The sequence below is a fragment of the Coffea arabica genome, chromosome 3c (assembly GCF_036785885.1).
Source record: "Coffea arabica cultivar ET-39 chromosome 3c, Coffea Arabica ET-39 HiFi, whole genome shotgun sequence".
NCBI classification, from domain to species: domain Eukaryota; kingdom Viridiplantae; phylum Streptophyta; class Magnoliopsida; order Gentianales; family Rubiaceae; genus Coffea; species Coffea arabica.
The window spans coordinates 4195020-4216007 of NC_092314.1; the positions used below are offsets into that span (position 1 = coordinate 4195020).

The 20988-nt window shown below is 36.1% G+C and overlaps 2 protein-coding genes across 3 annotated transcripts; both read left to right on the forward strand.

Annotated features, from left to right (window-relative positions):
- The first annotated feature begins 308 nt into the window (after nucleotides 1-308).
- Nucleotides 309-5158, forward strand: LOC113734237 (cellulose synthase-like protein G1). 2 transcript variants are annotated; one of them, XM_072081951.1, is made up of 8 exons: nucleotides 309-988; nucleotides 1399-1485; nucleotides 1578-1700; nucleotides 3157-3369; nucleotides 3488-3590; nucleotides 3713-3886; nucleotides 3977-4323; nucleotides 4566-5158. In XM_072081951.1, exons 1-8 carry the CDS (start codon nucleotides 368-370, stop codon nucleotides 5112-5114), a joined length of 2217 nt encoding a protein of 738 aa, XP_071938052.1. In that variant the 5' UTR covers nucleotides 309-367; the 3' UTR covers nucleotides 5115-5158. The 2 variants fall into 2 exon arrangements, with proteins under 2 accessions (XP_071938052.1, XP_071938053.1); XM_072081952.1 differs by lacking the exon at nucleotides 1578-1700.
- Nucleotides 5159-15590: 10432 nt separating this feature from the next.
- Nucleotides 15591-20776, forward strand: LOC113734239 (cellulose synthase-like protein G2). Its single transcript, XM_027260662.2, has 8 exons — nucleotides 15591-16363; nucleotides 16443-16532; nucleotides 18231-18359; nucleotides 18462-18674; nucleotides 18868-18967; nucleotides 19366-19556; nucleotides 19636-19983; nucleotides 20056-20776. The coding sequence occupies exons 1-8, from the start codon at nucleotides 15770-15772 to the stop codon at nucleotides 20608-20610; spliced, it is 2220 nt and encodes a 739-aa protein (XP_027116463.2). The 5' UTR covers nucleotides 15591-15769; the 3' UTR covers nucleotides 20611-20776.
- Nucleotides 20777-20988: the final 212 nt, after the last annotated feature.

Sequence of the window (20988 nt, forward strand, 5' to 3'; positions counted from 1 at the left end):
TCAACCTATTCTTTGACCAAAACTCAATCTTATATAATATAAGGATTTCTAGTATAAATTCATATAATTAAAATTTTTAATGTAAACACATATAATGACGGTATAAGTTTCGAATTTTTTTAACTAATGCAATTAAGAGTTGATGATTACATTAAAACTGTTGGACCAACCTCTTCTTGCCTTGTCTCCCTCTTCGAAAGGGAACAAGATAGAAAGCGACTTGTGGGGCAATTCTTCCGTATTGGACCATCCTCTCGGCCCGTCTCCCTCTTGGGGTCTCCCTTAAAAAAAAAAAACTTACTGTGTATAAATTATAGATCGATGAATGTGATTCTGTACCAAGCTAAGAACCGTAAACTTGTAAGCAATGGAGGATCCTCTTCCTCTTCATAGTTGTCATGTCCAAAAGTCTTGCATGATCATTAATCGCTCCTATATTTTTGTCCATGGTACTGCTTTATTAGCGTTGTTATACTACAGAGTTTCATCCCTCCTGGAAATAATATTAGCTGAAAGCAGGGAACTGCCATACTTTGTCTCTTATCTTCTGGTCTTTGCTTCTGAGCTCGTACTATCTTTTCTTTGGTTTCTCTCCATATCATATCGATGGAGGCCAGTTTCACGTAGCGTATTCCCAGAAAGACTACCGGAGGACCAAAAACTTCCAGCTATCGACGTGTTTATATGCACTGCAGATCCTGAAAAAGAGCCAACTGTGGAAGTGATGAATACGGTCATCTCAGCAATGGCACTGGATTATCCTCCAGACAAGCTTCATGTCTACCTTTCGGACGATGGGGGCTCTCCTGTGACTCTTGGTGCCTTGAGGGAAGCCTGGAAATTTGCACGCTTTTGGCTTCCATTCTGCACTAAATATGGGATCAAAACTAGGTGCCCTGAAGCTTATTTTTCAAAAGATGATGATTGTGATGGGAGCCTAAGCAGGAGCAGTAGTATTGAGTTCATAGATGACAAGAAAGAAATTGAGGTTGGTCCTCTTTTTTTTTTTTTTTTTTCTTAATGCTATATAAGGAATCAACAAGAAAGTCCGTCAAACTTATAGAAGCTTGTACGAGTACAAAATTTTGTAGACTCGAGTTGGTCGCACCTTTTAGAATTTGTCAATTTTCTTTTTTTGCGTAAAACTTGTTATCACATGTATAGTGAAATTATTTACTATCTGGTTTTGGAGGGTTAGGAGGAACTGAACAAGTTATGGCAATTCGAGTCAATTTTTCCTTTTCAATATTTTGTTTTTTCATCACGAATTTTCGATTGCTTTTTCTTTTGAACCATCATCTATCTTTGTTGATGAATTTATATATGCATGTGCCGGTTGATATTTGATTTTATGGAACAGAATTTTATCAGATAGTATACATTAATTTCTTGGTGTAGAAACAATATGCTGTGTTCAAGGAACGCGTGCTACGGATTCAAGAAAATACAAGCACTGCCAGTAAGGATCACCCTCCTTCTATTGAGGTATGTTTGATCTTCAATGTTAGCCTTCCATAGTGATTGTAGTAATTGGTCAAAATCTAAGCCAGTTTGTTCTGCATATATATTACTGGCAGTTAATCAAAGATGCAGATGATGATAGGGCAAACCAAGCAGAAATGCCCCTTCTCGTTTATGTATCTCGAGAAAAGAGGCCTTCTCATCCTCACCATTTCAAAGCTGGAGCCCTCAACGTCCTTGTACCCTCACTATCTCCCTAGCTAATATATGTTGTGGGCATAACCCTTTTCTTTTGGGGGGGAGGGCGGGAGGAAGGGGGTGGGGACAATGGAGCCATCATTAAAAGTAGGAAAAATTCAATGTTCTCGTTAGAAAATTATTCCCATAATTATAATAATAATAGCAGTCTACGTTTTAAAGGATTGAAATTGTTATCATCTAAGAATTAAAAACACTTATTTCACTGTCTAATAATAAATTTAACTTGAAGGTGTGCTACTAAAAAGCAACAGTAAAATTTCTTATCAATAGCATTATTTAATCGGTGCATATTCTATTTTGATGCGTGTATAAGCATGTTTCACTCAGTAGGCAAAGAAATGTCACTTCTTTACATCCTACTATCGGTGTGAGAATTGTATTGATAAATGATCTGTAAGAGCCTCTGTCAATAACCTATGATTTAGGAGGCATGTCCTGACCGTGGTGATGATCGAAACTAAACCCATCAAAACTTTATTCTGCCAAAAAAAAGAATTCTTCATCCCGTTGTGTGCATCAGCATGCTCTCTAAGTTGTGTCTATATGGTATAGTTTTACGTGTTCTAATATCTTTCGGGGTACATTTTGTTGGATTGGCTTTCTCTGGTTTGGCACATAAAGCAGAGGACAGCTAGAGATTGGGCAAGAGCAGACACTCCAACCTGATCTCCACTAATCCTAATCTCTTTTGGGGTACATTTTGTTGGATTGGGTTTCTCTGGGTAAAGCGGTGGACTACTAGAGATTCGGCCAGAGCAGCCACTCTAGCCTAATCTCCAGCAATCCACTAGACACAGGGTGGTTTCCCTACCACCCGCAAGAAACGTAACACGGAGGGGCCTGTGCTTGAAAGTGCCCGCCCCACGAGGGAGGAATGGGGCACAGATGGGGCAAAGTGAATTTTTCTTTCCCCACATTAAATGGGGTTGGTGAACGGGGAAATATCCCGGCCCTATTCCTCGTCCTTCCCCTTACCTCTACTTTATGTGTGTGTGTATGTGTGTGTGTGTGTTTTTTTTACACATATAATATGAAATAAATGCTGTTACTCTATAAATTTATTTTATGAAATAGTCAACATAATTTTTTGTTAAAATTAAAAAAAAATGATTTAAAGGATAAAGGGGGGCAAGGGTTGGGGGAGTAGGAGACAGGATAGGGATAGGAGAAACTTTTACAGAATGTGGTGGGGATGGAGGAAGGTGACGACCTTAAATTATTATTGTTAGATTGCCATAATGGATATTAATCTAACTTAAATTTTTCCACAAACTAGACCAATGAGACACATCTTTAAGCAAACAATAAGCAGATTGATTCACTCATGGATCCATGTTTAAACGCATCATGTGTATATCACTAGCATGTGAAATTCTTAAGATGTTATTTTTTACTTTTTCTAACATTTGGACAGTTTTCCATTTGCATTTGCAGCTTCGAGTGTCTAGCATGCTAAGCAATTCGCCATACATACTAATCTTAGATTGCGACATGTACTGCAACGATTCAAGCTCAGCTCGACAAGCTATGTGCTTTCACCTTGATAAAACAATATCTCCCAAGCTAGCATATGTCCAGTTTCCTCAGAAATTTCATAATATCAGTTCTGAAGACATCTATGACAGTCAGCTTAGACTCTGCTTTTCGGTATTGGAATTTATAATGCTATTTTCGAGTTAAGCTATTCCAAATTAAGCCTCCTCCTTAATAACCTTTGTCTTGTATTGCATAATTGTTTTCCAAATTTGATGCATGTGTTTTTCAGCATATGTGGTATGGAGCCGATGGGCTCAAGGGACCAACGTTCACTGGCACCTGCTTTTACATGAAAAGAATGGCGCTTTATGGAACTTCCCAACTTCAAAAGGGTATGCAGATAGCCCTCGAAGCTTTCAATTGTAGATTAAGAAATCAATCATGCAGTTTACGTGTAATTCGTGCATGTCAAGTCATTAATAAAAAGTGATTTAGTACTTTTTCTCATTTGCAGATGCTAATTTGGCCCAGCTTCAAAAAGTTTTTGGTCCATCAAATGATTTCATCATATCTATCTACCAGAAAAACCACACCAACGGAAGAGAGTTTTTTATTACAGTGCTCGAAGAGATGGATCTTTTAGCTTCTTGTTCCTATGAGAAAGACACGGAATGGGGAGAAGAGGCATGTATTCTAGTCTATAAATCAAGTCTCTTCATCATCCAAGTCTTCCCCCTCAACTGCTATCACTAACAAACTGCATGTATAATGCAGATAGGCTTCAGGTACCTTTCTGTAGTGGAAGATTTCTTCACAAGCTTCATGTTACAATGCAAAGGTTGGACTAGTGTCTATATTAATCCACCAAAACCATCATTTTTGGGTTCAGCCACTACAAATCTAAGTGATTATTTGGTTCAGCACACGCGATGGTATACCGGTTTGGTTGACATAGTTCTCTCGAAATATTCTCCTCTGATTTATGGTGCACCAAGAATGTCCAGTGTTCTACAGTGTATGTATATCTCACACATTGCATATTACTTTTTGAACTTCTTCCCCTTGTGGTGTTTAGCAATCATTCCCCAGCTCTGTCTACTGCAAGGGATTCCTTTATATCCAGAGGTATGTACAAGAGGAGTACAAGTGTTAGCCTTTATTCACTTGATTCATTCTTCAGTATAGCTCCGTGTAACGTGAATGACTGATCATTTTACAAAGTTCCATTGGCTTTTATTTTCTAACATTAGAACTGAGTAAAATCATCAAATCATTCATTTTAGTGGTTGAGTTTACTACTCATTTGAAAATGTTTTATATCTCATTACTGGACAGACTTCTTGACAATGCTTTCCTTTCAATTCCAGATATCAAATCCATTTTTCCTTGTTTTTGTATTTGTATTCCTCTCATCAAATCTCAAGGATATACAAGAAGTTCTAGCTGATGGATTTTCAATTCGACCGTGGATATACGATCAGAGGATGTGGATGATAAGGTCAGTAGGATGTTATATTTACAGCTTCTTAAATGCAATCCAAGTGAAAATTGGTATGAGAAAAGCAAGTTTCAAGCCTACCAACAAAGTAGCGGATGAAGGACAATTTAAGCGTTATCTGTCAGGCATATATGATTTTCAAGCATCGACCATGTTCATCGCTCCAATCTGCACTTTGGTCATTTTAAATGTGACTTCCCTACTTCTAGGAGCCGTCAAGATTGTTGTGACTGGAAACTACGATCAGATGTTTATTCAAGCTTTCATCTCATTTTTCATCGTAGCTCTGCAATACCCTGTGATTGCAGCAATGTTCTTCAGGAAGGACAGTGGTCGTATTTCTGAATCTTCTGCTACTCTATCAGCTCTGCTGGCTGCAATTATCTTGTTCATTGGATCTCTTTTATTCATGTACTAATTCAACAGGCCGACAGCATTATGGAAATTTATCTATTCTTGTGATGAGATATGTAGGACATAACCCCCAAACTTATACGTAACTCCCTCTTGGTTCAAATTCAAGTGTCACCATTAGTTTTTTCGTTAAAACTAATCAAAAAAGACTAATATATAATCCCCTATAATTTAAAAAATATATATAACTCCATCATGATTTGGGTTAAAGTGTTAACATTAATGTTTTCGTTATAACTAACGATCAATAATAAAAAGTCAAAGTCAAATTATTAAATTAACCTATTCATCCTTTCACTATTTTTTTCCTTTTCTTTCTCTCTTTTTTTTTTGGAAAGAGAATAGATGATTTTAAAAACCTATGCTTTGGCCTACAAAATTTTAATTTTCTCTAAATACAAAAGAGGTGGAAGGGAAATAAAAAATAAATAAATAAGAAACAAAAAATGGAAGGAAAATATAAAACAAATAAATAAGAAACAAAAAATACCAAATCTTTTTTTACTATAAATATAATTATAGGTTTTTAAACCAAATCTTTAATGGTATTTTCTATTTCTTAGTTATCTATTTTTTATTTCAATTTCTTCTTTTTTATGTTTGGAGGAAATAAAAGTATTGAAAGAGTCAATTTGCGTAGTTTGATTTTGATTTTTTTATTATTATACGTAACTCCCTCTTGGTTCCAATTAAAGTGTCACCATTAGTTTTTTCGTTAAAACTAATCGAAAAAGACTAATATATAATCCCCTATAATTTAAAAATTATATATAACTCCATCATGGTTTGGATTAAAGTGTTATCATTAATGTTTTCGTTAAAACTAACGATCAATAATAAAAAGTCAAAGTCAAATTATTAAATTAACCAATTCATCCTTTCACTATTTTTTTCCTTTTCTTTCTCTTTTTTTTTTTGAAAGAGAATAGATGATTTTAAAAACCTATACTTTTGGCCGACAAAATTTTAATTTTCTCTAAATACAAAAGATGTGGAAGGGAAATAAAAAATAAATAAATAAGAAACAAAAAATGGAAGGAAAATATAAAACAAATAAATAAGAAACAAAAACTACCAAATCTTTTTTTACTATAAATATAATTATAGGTTTTTAAACCAAATCTTTAATGGTATTTTCTATTTCTTATTTATTTATTTTTTATAGAGTATCATTTGTTAGTAATTTTATTATTAATTTTCCCTTTTATCCCTGCCAAATATTGTGTTAATTGTTGATATCTACTTATATTTGGTATCTGGACTTAATTTCAGGGAATGGAACAGAAAACTACCAAAAAGGAGGGACTTTCTGTAGAAAATGGAGACTTCTAAGGGCTTTAATCCTTGAGCTCTTGAATTCGCGGGACCACAAAGCTAGTGAAAGACATTTAGTCATTTGGGCTCTTCAAAGAAAGGAACATACAGAGACTTGAAATAAGAAGTAATTTGGAGGCTTGTTCCAAATTTGTGGGGACCACCGAAGATAGCTTTTAGTCATCTCTCTTTTGGCTTTTTAAGGGGAGAACGTACAGAAGCAAAAGGACGGCTCTAGTTTAGCCTTTAGCAGAGTTTTAGTTTTTCTTTCTTCTGACACGCCAGGTGCTCGACAATATTTCCCAACGAGAAGAATATCTTTTATTCCTTGCTTTCTAGTAAAAAATGTAATGTTTTTGCAATCCATTAATTTGTGTGGAGATTTAATTATGCGGCGCGGCTAAGCCTTCCATCTAGTCAGGGGTCAACTCGACGGCGTAGTCCCGAAAATCTGTGAGATCTAATTAGTTTTCACACGTTCCTCAATTTATTAATATTTGCACGTTGTCTGCTTGAATTTTCATGGGATTATTTTATTAATTGGATGTCAAGGGCCTGATGTTCAATGTGATTTATTAATCTCGTGCCAATTTAGTCAATTAAATCCGTAATTGTTTGATTGATTAATATTAGTGGCAACTGATGTGTTTACACATTACGGGAAACGTGCAATCTGATTTAAATAACCCTCATAGCATGTTATTGATTAGGGTTAGGTTTTTCTAGTTATTAATGCAATTGGAAAATTAATTCCTACGGTCGTACCTAGGAGTATTTTCTGGTTAGGGGTGATCAATGGTCGTACCTTGATTATCTATAAATTGAGAAAAAATTGGTCGTTAGAGCTCATCGGCGACTATAACTAGCCTATTAATAAATTAAGTGAACTCTCTTGCATCGATGATCGGATAAATGGACTGTGTCTGAGTAGTTGTATCCTTGGCTAGAATTTATTTATTCTTGATTTAATTCCTGCTATATTTGTGCTAGTTAATTATTCACTTTTAGTTAAATTGTTTAATTATTTTTAGTTTCATTCCTGTGAAATCCCCCTTTCCAATTGAAATTTAAAATAGACAAATATCCCCAGTCCTTGAGGAGACGACCCTACTTGCCACTGTCTACTTTTCAGTAATTTTTGTCACCTAATTAATTCTGATATATCGGATTAAGCAAACTCTTTGGGAACAGGGTGAATCAAGTAACCCATTGCACACTTAGAGTCCCTGCTCCAGTACCTAAGATTAATTGTTGACTGCTTTTAGTGGTATTTAGGATTCTATTAATATTATTGCACAGACTCGACACCCTATCAATTTTTTATTTCAATTTCTTCTTTTTTATGTTTGGAGGAAATAAAAGTATTGAAAGAGTCAATTTGCGTAGTTTGATTTTGATTTTTTATTATTATACGTAACTCCCTCTTGGTTCAAATTAAAGTGTCACCATTAGTTTTTTCATTAAAACTAATCGAAAAAGACTAATATATAATCCCCTATAATTTAAAAACTATATATAATTCCATCATAGTTTGGGTTAAAGTGTTATCATGGTTTGGGTTAAAGTATTACCATTAATGTTTTCGTTAAAACTAATGATCAATAATAAAAAGTCAAAGTCAAATTATTAAATTAACCTATTCATCCTTTCACTATTTTTTTCCTTTTCTTTCTCTCTCTTTTTTTTTGGAAAGAGAATAGATGATTTTAAAAACCTATACTTTGGCCTACAAAATTTTAATTTTCTCTAAATACAAAAGAGGTGGAAGGGAAATAAAAAATAAATAAATAAGAAACAAAAAATGGAAGGAAAATATAAAACAAATAAATAAGAAACAAAAAATACCAAATCTTTTTTTACTATAAATATAATTATAGGTTTTTAAACCAAATATTTAATGGTATTTTCTATTTCTCAGTTATCTATTTTTTATTTCAATTTCTTCTTTTTTATGTTTGGAGGAAATAAAAGTATTGAAAGAGTCAATTTGCGTAGTTTGATTTTGATTTTTTTATTATTATACGTAACTCCATCTTGGCTCCAATTAAAGTGTCACCATTAGTTTTTTCGTTAAAACTAATCGAAAAAGACTAATATATAATCCCCTATAATTTAAAAACTATATATAACTCCATCATGGTTTGGATTAAAATGTTATCATTAATGTTTTCGTTAAAACTAACGATCAATAATGAAAAGTCAAAGTCAAATTATTAAATTAACCTATTTATCCTTTCACTATTTTTTTCCTTTTCTTTCTCTCTCTTTTTTTTTTGAAAGAGAATAGATGATTTTAAAAACCTATACTTTGGCCTACAAAATTTTAATTTTCTCTAAATACAAAAGATGTGGAAGGGAAATAAAAAATAAATAAATAAGAAACAAAAAATGGAAGGAAAATATAAAACAAATAAATAAGAAACAAAAAATACCAAATCTTTTTTTACTATAAATATAATTATAGATTTTTAAACCAAATCTTTAATGGTATTTTCTATTTCTTATTTATCTTTTTTTATTTCAATTTCTTCTTTTTTATGTTTGGAGGGAAAAAATAATGAAAGGGTAAATTTGCGTAGTTTGATTTTGATTTTTTATTATTGACCATTAGTTTTAATGAAAAAAGTAACAATGACACGTTAACCCAAACCATGAAAGGATCGTATATAAGGTTTTAAATCACAAAAGAGTTATGTGATAAAACACCAAACCATAGAAGGGAAAAAGTTAATTTAACGTATTATTTGACTACTCATTGGAGCTAATTAGATCATGGACGCAAGAAATTACAGTGATGGTTTTTCATCTTAGCAGTACAATGCCCAGTGATAGAAGCGATCATTTTCAGGAAGGATAACAGTCGATCGTATTCTTCAATTCCAAAAGTTTACTGTGGGAATTTTCTCAACAATGAATGGCCGATATTAAGTTGCGATTCACATGATGCGGACCTCGATTATTAATCTCAAATTCCAAAAAAAAAAATTTATTTTTCCTATTGAGTCATTTTCTCCTCAAGACTTTTGTTTTGGTCAAAATTAATCGATGCTTTTCCCACTGAGTTATTCTGCCTTTTGAATTGATAATTTATGCACATGCCTAGTGATAATATGGATTTAAAAGAATTTATCAAATGATAGACATCAATTCCAAATTCCTTGGCGCAGAAGCATTATGATTTGTTCAAGGACCGTCGAGTGCTACGGATTAAAGAAGACACAGGCACCCTTACTAGCAATGATCACCATCCTACTATTGAGGTATATATGTTCAATCTTCTATGTTAAAATATTATGATTGTAGTAATCGGTCGAAATCTAAGCCAATCTGTTCTGCTTTTCTATGACTGGCAGGTAATCAATGCTGCATCTGATGTATCTGGTGAGAAGAGGCCTTTCTCATCCTCACCATTTCAGGGCTGGAGCAGAGCCCTCAACGTCCTTGCACCCCTCTCTCCCTCCCCTAGCAAGTTTATTTTGTGTGCATATCCGATTTTTCCTTTTGTATCCTCGACGTCTTTTGTACCCTCACTCTTGTAACATTTGTACAATATCTCCATTTGTATTTGCAGCTTCGAGTCTCTGGCATGATCAGCAATTCACCGTACATACTAATCTTAGACTGCGACATGTACTGCAACGATTCCAGCTCGTATATGTCCGGTTATCGCAGTTCGTCGGACATTTAATAATGGGGTAAAATACGAAAAAAACTCCTTGTATTTTGCTAAATGTTTAATTTAACTTCCTCTGATTTGAAAATCTACACTATAACTCCCCTTAATTTTAACTAAATTGAAAATTAGACGGAAAGCATCCAATCTAATAGTTATATGTGAAATGTCAAGATTGCCCCTATATAAAAGAACTCCCTATGATTTGTTGAATGTTCAATTTAACTCTCTCTGATTTAAAAAATTATATTATGACTCCCTTTGATTTCAATTAAATTGAAAATTGAATGGAAAGCATCTCACGCATAATATGGGCAATATTGATATTTCACACACAACCGTTAGATTTCATACTTTCTGTTCAATTTTGAATTTAGTCAAAATCACAGGAAATTATAATGTAGCTTTCCAAATCAGAGTGAGTTAAATTGAACATTTGTCAAACCATAGGAGTTTTTTGATATTTTACCCTTAATAATATTAGTTGAAATTGTAAGTTATTTGAGATATTTTTACTGTAACACTTGTTGTGATGTGATGTATGTGAGATAAAATGATAATTGATAAAATAAAAAAATGTATTGAAAATTGTAATGATGATGTAAGTAAATATATTTGGAAAAATAATCAGCTGTCCAAACAAACCTGACAGTCAGCTTAGATACTTCAAGACGGTATGTATGACTTTCAAGCGTTACCAATCCGGCATATATGATTTTCAGGCATCGACAATGTTCGTTGCTCCAATCTGTACTTTGATTATTCTAGGAATACGACAATATTGCTTCCCTACGTCTAGGTGCTGTCAAGATTGTTCTCACTGTAAATTATGATGTGATGTTTATTTAAGCTTTTATCTCCGTATATGTCGTAGCCGTGATTGAAGGAATGTTCTTCAGGAAGGGCAGCGGCCGTATTCCTGAATCTTCTGCCATTCCAGCGGCTCTGCTGGCTGCATTTATCTTGGTATTGGGATCTCTTCTATTCATGCACGCCGAAGTATTCAGCTTCAACTTGCTTTCCCTTTTTTTTTCCAGGTAGAAAATGGAAAATAACAGGAACATTTACAAGCTATCTAAATCGTTTGTATGCCAACGGGGAGGCTGTTCCAATTAAAGAAGTCCGCAGCTTGATTACCCTCTCAAAAGGTCTGTTGAATCGCAATATCAATTCCTGAAGAAGTGCAGTGGCTTCAAAGGGATAATATGTGTTAGGTTGAGGTCTGATCTGTTCTTTTAGGATTTGAAACGACGAAAATCATGAAGTCCTTGGTCACTATGAAGAAAGAACAAGAACATCAATCAATTTTGTTTGGTATACATGTTCTTTCTGTTATTCTTGATTTTGATGATCACAAAAGTATTTTGAAATGTTTATCTAATTCTCTCCAAACATAAAAGTTTTACTTTTTAGAGAATCAAATATAAAGGAATCAAGGATAGAAAAGCAACCAAAAGAAGAAGCAAAAACAGGGTACTCATACCGGACGTCCAAAAGGAATCTGTCGAACGTCCGAAAGGATGAAGAACATCAAGAAGAAAACTCTGTCGGACGCTTGTAAGGAAGCATCGGACGTCCAAAAGGATCGGACGCATGTTTCGGACGCACATCGATCTCATCGGACGTCCTAAAAATTCCACAAAGTGTTGATGACTCTCTGTCGACGATCGAACGCTGATGCTGTCGGACGATAATATCCCGTAGGACGTTCGAACGACAACTTGGCTGATTTTCGGACAATGGGATCGGACGACTTGGCTGTTCGGACGAAACTGTCAGATGCACGACTTCGTTCGGCCGTCCGACAGTGCAACGGTACTCTTATTAAAGTAACTTCCCCCCTCATTTGCTTCAGACTCATCTTCCTCTCTTCCCTCTCGGACGAAAAACTCTATCTCCTTGTGCTCTCAATTCATGCTATTCTGAAGCACTCATTCCAAAATTGACTCAATCAAAATCTTTTTCTGATCATTGCGAGTTGATTTTTCTGATTTTTTCACCAAATCTTATCACATTTCGATAGTTCCCAAATTTCCCTCAAAATCCTACTTTCTCATAATCGCTCCGCTCAATCATTTTCAAGGCTTCTTTAACACAAAATTCTTGTGTGATTCACTCCCATACCACTGTGTGCATCATTCACATCCCACATCTCACACATTTAAGACAATGGTGAATCTAAAAGGAGGAAAAGTCCCTGCCGGACGCAAGCACACACTCAGGGATGAAGATGTGGGTTCTCCTAAGATCATAAGATCATCCAAACGCTTTAAAAGGGGAGCAGTAAAGACTCAAACTTCCCGGCCTTTCGCTCAACCTGAATCCGGACAAGGAACTCCATCTCAACAGCCTTCCCAATCAACCCTCGTCTCTCCATTCTTTGATGCTGCTGCCAAAGAAAAACATTCCTTGATAACCCAAAAAGGTTTCATTCCTCAACGAACCATCAATCTTTCTGAATTCCGCAAGATTGGTTTAGAGTCAATTTTTAATCTCTTTGAATTCCAGAAATGGTCACATATCATTTCCATGCCTAATGTTTATTACCCTGAAATGCTGTATCAATTCTTTGCCAATTTTAGGAAAGGCACTGATCACACTGAAATTATGTTCAGGGTAAATGGGGTAGATTTAGTATTTGATCCTGAAACTGTGAATGCCATCTTAAATACTACTATTGAACGTGGATGCAAAAGTAAAATTGTCAATTTCTTCTCTTATGAAGAGCATCCTACTGCTGATAATCACTTTGATAATGCTAAAATGCTAACCTATTTTCAAAACAAATTTTCTGTCCCTGCTGATGCAAAATTAAATGACCTTACTCCTGTGAATCTTGTTGCTTTCTCAATCATTTCAAATCTGCTTGTGCCTACTGACGGTCATAGAACAGATGCAAATAAAATGGAGCTGTATCTGTTTTATTGTTTTCGAGAAAAAATTCGCATTGACTTTGGTTTTGTCATGTGCAAGTTTTTACTTCGCTATACCACTGATTCTCGTAGAAAACTGTCCTATGGAAAATTCCTTCAAAAGGTTTTTGAATTTTACAAAGTACCTATCCTTGGTGTTTGTCCCAAAGATACATTTTCCTCTGCCTTTACTAAGGCTTATTTTGAGCGCAAAAATCTTGTCTTTAGGAATAATTTGTGGGCGTATAAGGGGGCCACTTCTAATGAACCTAAATCTAAGGTTGCACATGATCCACTTCACACTCCATCCTCTGTTGCACCAACCTCTATTCATCCTAGGAAGACTGTCACTAAGGCATCTTCTTCTTCAAATTCTGAGGTGGTTGAGCTCGTTCGAGACCTTAAGCAACATGTTCTGCTTTTTGAACATGGTCTCATGCTCACCATGTCATCCCAGCAGCAGGCTGACTTCCTAGATAAAAAGAGTTTTCTTTTTCCCCCACCTGTGGTTGAGGAAGTCCCTCCTGGCAAGGAGCCACGCTCCAATGATCCAAGTTCATCAGCCCCTGTTCGTTCAATGAATCTTGCTCCTATCGACTTCACCTCTACTCCAGTGGCACCACATGATCCTTCCACATCTGATAAAGGCAAGAAACTAGTTGATGAGTTGCTGAAAATGATGAAGACACTGAGGAGGAGGATCTCTCTCAGTATCAGCTTACTCGAAGGATGCCTGGATCCTCTTAGCTTATCATCTAGGATCACTAGTTCTATTAGGATCATTTGCATTCTGTTTGACTGTTTTTATTTGCTGAATGTTAGATAGTTGCCTCGAATTCTTTTGAATTCTGGTGCTTGGTGTCATTTGGTGTTTTGTAATGTCCAAAACTGGACATATGTTTGTAATGTTTGTGAATGGTTGAATCTTTACATTTTGTTTGTGAATGGCTGTGAATAACTGAATGATTGGATATATTACACTTTAAATTTTGTGATGACAAAAAGGGGGAGAGATGGTGTAGATATGAATACGGATAATATGGATAATAAGTAGCCAAATGAGGGGGAATTCTACGATTGAGGGGGAGCAATTTTTTTGTTGTTGTTGTTCTTCAATTGAGTGAGAAAGGGGGAGCCTATTTGAAGTCATCAAATTTCATTTCAAACTTTTGTTTTGTCATCATCAAAAAGGGGGAGAATGTTATTCTTGATTTTGATGATCACAAAAGCACTTTGAAATGTTTATCTAATTCTCTCCAAACATAAAAGTTTTGCTTTTTAGATAATCAGGTATAAAGGAATCAAGGATAGAAAATCAACCAAAAGAAGAAACAAAAACAGGGTACTCATACTGGACGTCCAAAAGGAATCTGTCGGACATCCGAAAGGATGAAGAACATCAAGAAGGAAACTCTGTCGGACGCTTGTAAGGAAGCATCGGACGTCCAAAAGGATCGGACGCATGCTTCGGACGCACATCGATCTCATCGGACGTCTTAAAAATTTCACAAAGTGTTGATGATTCTCTGTCGACGATCGGACGCTGATGTTGTCGGACGATAATATCCCATAAGACGTCCGAACGACAATTTGACTGATTTTCGGACGATGGGATCGGACGATGATTAATCTGTCGGACGTCCAACGGGCCCAACGGCTAGCTGACTCTTCATCTACTTACTATCCGTTAGAAGCATTATTGAAACCAATTTTTGGTGCTCTTTAAATACAAACGTTTCAGAACCAGTGAGGGACTTTTGCACACTTTGTTTACAAGATCTCAAGAGATATTTTAGAGAAAAAATAGTCTCCCAAACAAGATTTGTTCTCTAAGTGGTGTGAATTTCTTGTAATCTCTTCTCTTGTGTTTGAAATTTTCAATAGTGTAACTTTATTGAGAGTTATTTGAATGATAGTAAAACTTCCTAACTTGACTAAGTGAGACTTGGGGCAAGGAGGAAGTGATCCCTCCATTGTACATTGAGTTGATTTTGTTCTTCAAAGAGAAGGTGCTCATCTTTGTGATTGGTCTTCAAGTTTGAGAAAAGCTTGGTAGACAATCGGTTTGATACTCTATCTTATTCTTTTTGTTTAATAAAATTCTCATTACTTATATACTCTCTTATTTCTGATCAATATTGTTCTCTTCTTTAAATTTACTTGGTTAATCACTACTAGAAAAGAAGGTAAATTTTTATTAAAGAAAAAGTGCATAAATTCAATTAAGATTTTTTAATTAACTTAATTCACCCCCTCTTAGATTATTTTTGGGCCTTACACTTTTAGTATCTGAGAAAGTAAATCTGTAATCCATCCCGCTAGACAATATGAAAATTGGGCTTTTGTGCACTTGGTAGTTTTTTTTTTTTTTGTGCACTTGGTAGTTGGTAGCCGTGAAATCAAGCTCAACTTATACGGCTTTTAAAGTGTTTCCATTCTTGACAGTCGTGCTGTCCCAACTACGTCAATAACACTTACTGGATTAGTCAAACATTGCAACTACTCACAAAAGGTTAACCTTTTCCGGGGAAAAGAAAGTCAATGGTAAAAGATTCATCGGCAGAAGCTGCAAATTAGCTCAAGTCAGCAAAATTTTCATCCAGACTCGCTTGGAAAAGTACTACCAATATCTTCAACAACTTTTTCGTGCGGCTATTTCCTCGTTCGGACATTATCCTAAAACCTTGTATTGATCTCATAGGCTTTGATAGTTCACCTCAAAAACAAAATTAAGCAAAAAAGTACAAAAAATCCCCCAAAATGGAAGCTTTTCCTCTTCATCAAATCGCAGTCGACAAATTGTCAGTCTACATCAATAGATCACACACTTTTATCCACTCCACGGTGTTAATATGCATGATTGTCTACAGGGTTTCTTCATTTCTCTTCAACAAAGATTCCCAAGCAATCCCTTTAATTCCTTGGCTGTTAATCTTTTCTTCTGAGCTTCTCCTTGGCTTCATTTGGCTCATGAAATCTGCCTATAACTGGAGGCCTATCTCTCGTTCTGTCTTTCTTGAAAGATTGCCACCTGATGATGATCTTCCTCCAATTGACGTTTTCATATGCACTGCTGATCCCGTCAGAGAGCCACCCTTGAAAGTTATGAACACTGTTTTATCCTCCATGGCTCTCGATTATCCACCTGGGAAGCTCTCTGTTTATCTTTCTGATGATGCTGGCTCGTCTTTGACCCTTTATGCTATTCATGAAGCCTGGGACTTTGGAAGGTTATGGGTTCCATTTTGCAGGAAATATGCGATCAAGAATGGATGTCCTGAGGCCTATTTTTCGACAACTATTGATGATCATGGTAACAAAATTGGGTTCCAAGAAGAACAGAAAAATATTGAGGTTTGCTCATGATATAATATGCTGACTATACTCCAAAAAAAGAGCAGATATTTTATTGACTGGTTAATTCTGTCCACAGGTGGAGTATGAGAAGTTCAAGGAGAGCTTGAGGATAGCTGGAGAAAGTATAGGGGCTAAAAGTAGTCAAGATCACCCCGCCATGATTGAGGTACCCACCTGGTACTTGACTCAATACTCTTTTTAACTTCAGTTAAAGGTCCGCTCTTTGCGGATAAAGCTATAAAGTTCTGCACATTTAAGTCCGAAACGTGTTTTGGCCCCCTTGCCCTGAATCTTTATGTTGCTTGATCGAAGGGTAGTGTAAACCAAAAAGGGACCAAGTCCTCTTTGATTATAGGTTATAGGTCGGGTTCGAATTACACCTGTAATAAAAAAAATTTGAAAAAAGTGTCAGAGCATCTCTTTGATTTAATCAGGTTCTTATACCTATTATCTCCTTATACATAGTCTCTTCAAGCTTTCTTCCTCTAGATTAGGATTGATTAGATTGTAAAAATATTATTGTTGCCGTAAAAAAAAAAAAAAAAAGAATCTAACGTAGTGTATAGCTGGGAAGAATATGATTTAGGGATTGAAAAATAGCAGGTTCGTGAAAGGATATACAAATGAGAATGGACCTAATGAATAGTTTAGCTAAAGAAGGATAGCAAATGTTATAAAGAACGAAACTCCAGGGGAAAAATGGTAAAATCAATCTACCACATTTACAAAAGCAGCACTGTAATCAAAGACTGGATTTATTCGTTGCCTTGTAGCTAACTTGGCAAAGGGAAGTTGATTTGGTGTAGTGAATGGATTGGACCCCCAACTGGATTTTCTTTGTGAGGTTTTTATTGGGCCTTCCCAACCCCACAGCCATCTTTCTCTCTCCCTTTCGTCAAGCTTTTCCTCTCTATTCATTCATCCAACTCACGGGCCCAGCACTGCTTTCTTTTCTCAAGTGCAACTCACAAGGCTAGGCTTGGATAAATTTAGTTAGTTTGCATTGTGCTTTAAGCCACACACAGTGGGCTATCCTTTCTCAAGTGAAAGTAACTGGGCTTTTATTTTCTTCTCAAGTCAAGTTGGGCAAGTTTCATTAATGGGCTTTTTGTTTGGGTCACCCACATTTTGGTGAACAAAAACCCAACAGCTTATTGATTAATTTAGTTAGTTATGTAAATGACATTAATCAAGTAGAATACCCCAATATTTAAGTTTGTTTAATTGTGGGTTGTTTAGTTGTCGAGGGTTGTTTAGTTGCCAAACTAAGTTTGAATAAATTTTTTATTTAGTGTTATTAAACACAAAACGCTGTTCAAACTTGACTTAATTAATTAGCCAGCTAACTAACTCGAACGAGTTCTTATCAAACAGAGGGGGATTCAAATATATAGGCGGTTGGTTCATCTTCCTCTCCTGGATTCAATCAAGTCTTTGACTACATATATTAACATGTAAAGAGTGTATAATCAGGGAAGCAATTTTATGAGCTTCAAGTTTCTTACGGGTTGATTATATTCTCATTCGAAAATATGCGTGTCATTCAGAACTGATTCTCAATCCTGTTTTTACCATAATTTTTTGATAGGAAGTTCCATAAAGATGTGACTTTAATCCCAGAAAATGACAGCAGATACCTTTCTGTTGCATTAGTAACTGATGACCAGAGTATTGGGAATTTGTCCATATTGGAGCTGTCTAGCTTGATTTATGCTGATTCATGGCGCCATGGTTTCTTTAGCCTCTATAGAGTTAAAACTGATTAATAATAAGGTTATCAGAACGTGTAAAAAAGTATCTAATCGTGGTCAAAAAAAGTTATTTTATTTGTAAACCGTGTCGATAGTCATTGTTTCTTTTGCAGATAATAGGCTCCAAAGATCCAGTAATAGCAGATTCCGATGATGCCAAGATGCCCCGGGTGGTTTATGTTTCTAGAGAGAAAAGACCATCTCATCCCCATAATTTCAAGGCTGGATCCCTGAATGTTCTTGTACGCCACATTTCCCCCTAAATTTTGACATGCTTGGAAAAGTTATATATCAATTGACATCTCAGTCATATTAATATGATCAACAAGTGATGAATTTTGCAGCTTCGGGTGTCTGGCATCATAAGCAACAGCCCTTACATATTGGTATTGGACTGTGACATGTACTGTAATGATTCAACATCGGCCCGTCAAGCAATGTGCTTCCATCTGGACCAGAAAATGTGTTCTTCCCTTGCTTTTGTCCAATTTCCACAGAAATTCGGTAACATTAGCAAGAATGACATATATGATGCTGCTCTGAGATATATATTTGTGGTATGTCTAAATGTCAGTTCCTCATATCATTCCTGTTCTTAAAGAACTTTTGGTTCAGAAGTGGTAGTGCTCTACAAAAATTGTTGCGGAATGGCAACTTATACATTGAAAGCATAGAATTTCTCCAGCAGCCTCCTAACTAGTTCCATCTTTCCGACTAATTGTATGTTGTAACAATTGGGTTAAATTTCAGGTCATGTGGCCTGGTATGGATGGGCTTAGGGGACCAATATTGTCTGGTACATGCTTTTACATCAAAAGAGAAGCACTATATGGGCGTAGCAGAGAAAAAGGTACATCATGCCCTGAATTTGTTGCAAAATCTACACCCTTTCCCTTTGAATTGCTTATAATTGCAGAAATTCGATAGCCAAGCGTGTCCTTTCTGGCAGATAGGAATGCTTCCTGATGAAACTATAAATAGTACCATTTCCCTTTGCAGTCGGAGGTTATATAGTTCTTGCCACAATCCAAGCTAACACGATTGCAAAAAAGATTTATCACTTTGATTCAACTCCCTATGACACATCCTGTCTTGGAATTTTTAGCATGCAACTGTAAATTTAATCTCCAACTCTGATGTATTTTGTCCAGCTTTTTCCTGTCATCCACGGAGAAACTTTAATTTCTGTATTTGCATTTTGCAATACGAGAATCAATAGTTGACGTGCGTTGTTGTTTACATGACTAGATGTGGATCTCGTTCAGCTCAAGCAATCCTTTGGCCCCTCCAATGAATTCCTAAGATCACTTAAAACTAAAAGAACGAGCCACAGCGATAACAAGGTCGTCGATGATCAGGACTCTGGAACTGCACTGCTTCAAGAAACAAGATTTGTAGGCTCCCCAACTTATGAGACAAACACAGCCTGGGGTAAAGAGGCAAGCAATTGGCGATCTCAAACGTGATTTCTTCTTATTATATGTCTCTGCAGATCGACTAATACATGTACTATAACAGATAGGTTTCTTGTACGATTCTGTGGTGGAAGATTACTTCACAGGATTCATTTTGCACTGCAGAGGATGGAGTTCTGTCTTCTGCAATCCCCAAAGGCCAGCATTTTTGGGCAGCTCTCCCACTAATTTGAGTGACACATTAATTCAGGGCACGAGATGGAATACCGGATTGCTTGAGGTTTTCCTTTCAAGGTTCTGTCCTATTATTTACGGGTTAGGAAGAGTCCCTCTTCTCGATTGCATGTGTTATGCCTACTTCTCTGCTCAGCCTCTGTACTGCTTCCCGGTTTGGTGTTTGGCTATTGTGCCTCAGTTGTGTCTGTTAAATGGCATCCCAGTGTATCCCAGGGTACATTCCGTCGTCATTACTTAAAAAAGTTATCAGTAACCATAGCACCACATGACCCTTCTTCTCTTTCAGGTATCAAGTCCTTGGTTTATCCCGTATTCAGTTGCTTTCTTATCAACTCTTGGCATCCATCTGTGGGATGTTCTCAGAACAGGAGGAACAACAAGGATTTGGTGGAATGAATGGCGTGTATGGATGATAAAATCAGTTACAGCATATTTCTATGGAAGCTTGGATGCTTTATTGAAGTTATTTGGTGTCAAAGAAGCCAGTTTTGTGCCCACAAATAAAGTTGCTGATGGTGAACAAGTCAAGAGATATCAATTGGGCATATATGATTTCCAAGCATCAACAATGCTACTTGCACCACTGGTCACACTGGTCATATTGAACATGGTGTCCTTCATCTGGGGAATTGGAAAATCGACCCTTGCTGGTGGATGGGGAGAGTTGTTTGGGCAAATCTTCCTTTCATTTTTCATCTTGATTGTGAACTATCCCATAATTGAAGGAATGATGTTGAGGAAGGACAAGGGACGTATTCCACCATCTGCGACTTTGTTCTCTTTGGCGTGCTCGTTCCTAATCTTGCTTTTCGGCTATACTGCTTTCTTTTACAGGAGCTGAAATGCAGGTATTGCTAAAAGCTAATGTAAGTTCTATACAGAGTATGCTATTTTTCCTTTTTTTCTCTCTTTTCATTGTGAAAATAGTTACAGGACGGGACCATTTAATCCGGATTTCCAAAATTCAAGCAATCAAATCAAGAATATTTTCTGTTTTCTTTTGCCAACCATAGCTAAAGAAGATTATGGTGATCGTTCATTTCCATTCTTTCACCTCCTTTTGGAGCATCCATGCATACCTTCCACTCTATGGGTAGCAGTCATCTCTGTTGATCCTTCGGCCAAGTGAAGGGCTTCGTCAACTCTATCAAACAAAAACATCTCAGCCATTCCTCTAATAGAGTGGATACCTTTAGAAAGTCATATCCATCAATAAAGT

Bases quoted from the DNA above. Each gene is read 5' to 3' on its own strand.
- LOC113734237 (XM_072081951.1), top strand. From the start codon at position 368: ATGGAGGATCCTCTTCCTCTTCATAGTTGTCATGTCCAAAAGTCTTGC. The intron at 989-1,398 runs GTTGGTCCTCTT...TTCTTGGTGTAG, and splicing joins ATGACAAGAAAGAAATTGAG to AAACAATATGCTGTGTTCAA. The intron at 1,486-1,577 runs GTATGTTTGATC...TATTACTGGCAG, and splicing joins ATCACCCTCCTTCTATTGAG to TTAATCAAAGATGCAGATGA.
- LOC113734239 (XM_027260662.2), top strand. From the start codon at position 15,770: ATGGAAGCTTTTCCTCTTCATCAAATCGCAGTCGACAAATTGTCAGTC. The intron at 16,533-18,230 runs GTACCCACCTGG...TTTCTTTTGCAG, and splicing joins ATCACCCCGCCATGATTGAG to ATAATAGGCTCCAAAGATCC. The intron at 18,675-18,867 runs GTATGTCTAAAT...GTTAAATTTCAG, and splicing joins CTCTGAGATATATATTTGTG to GTCATGTGGCCTGGTATGGA.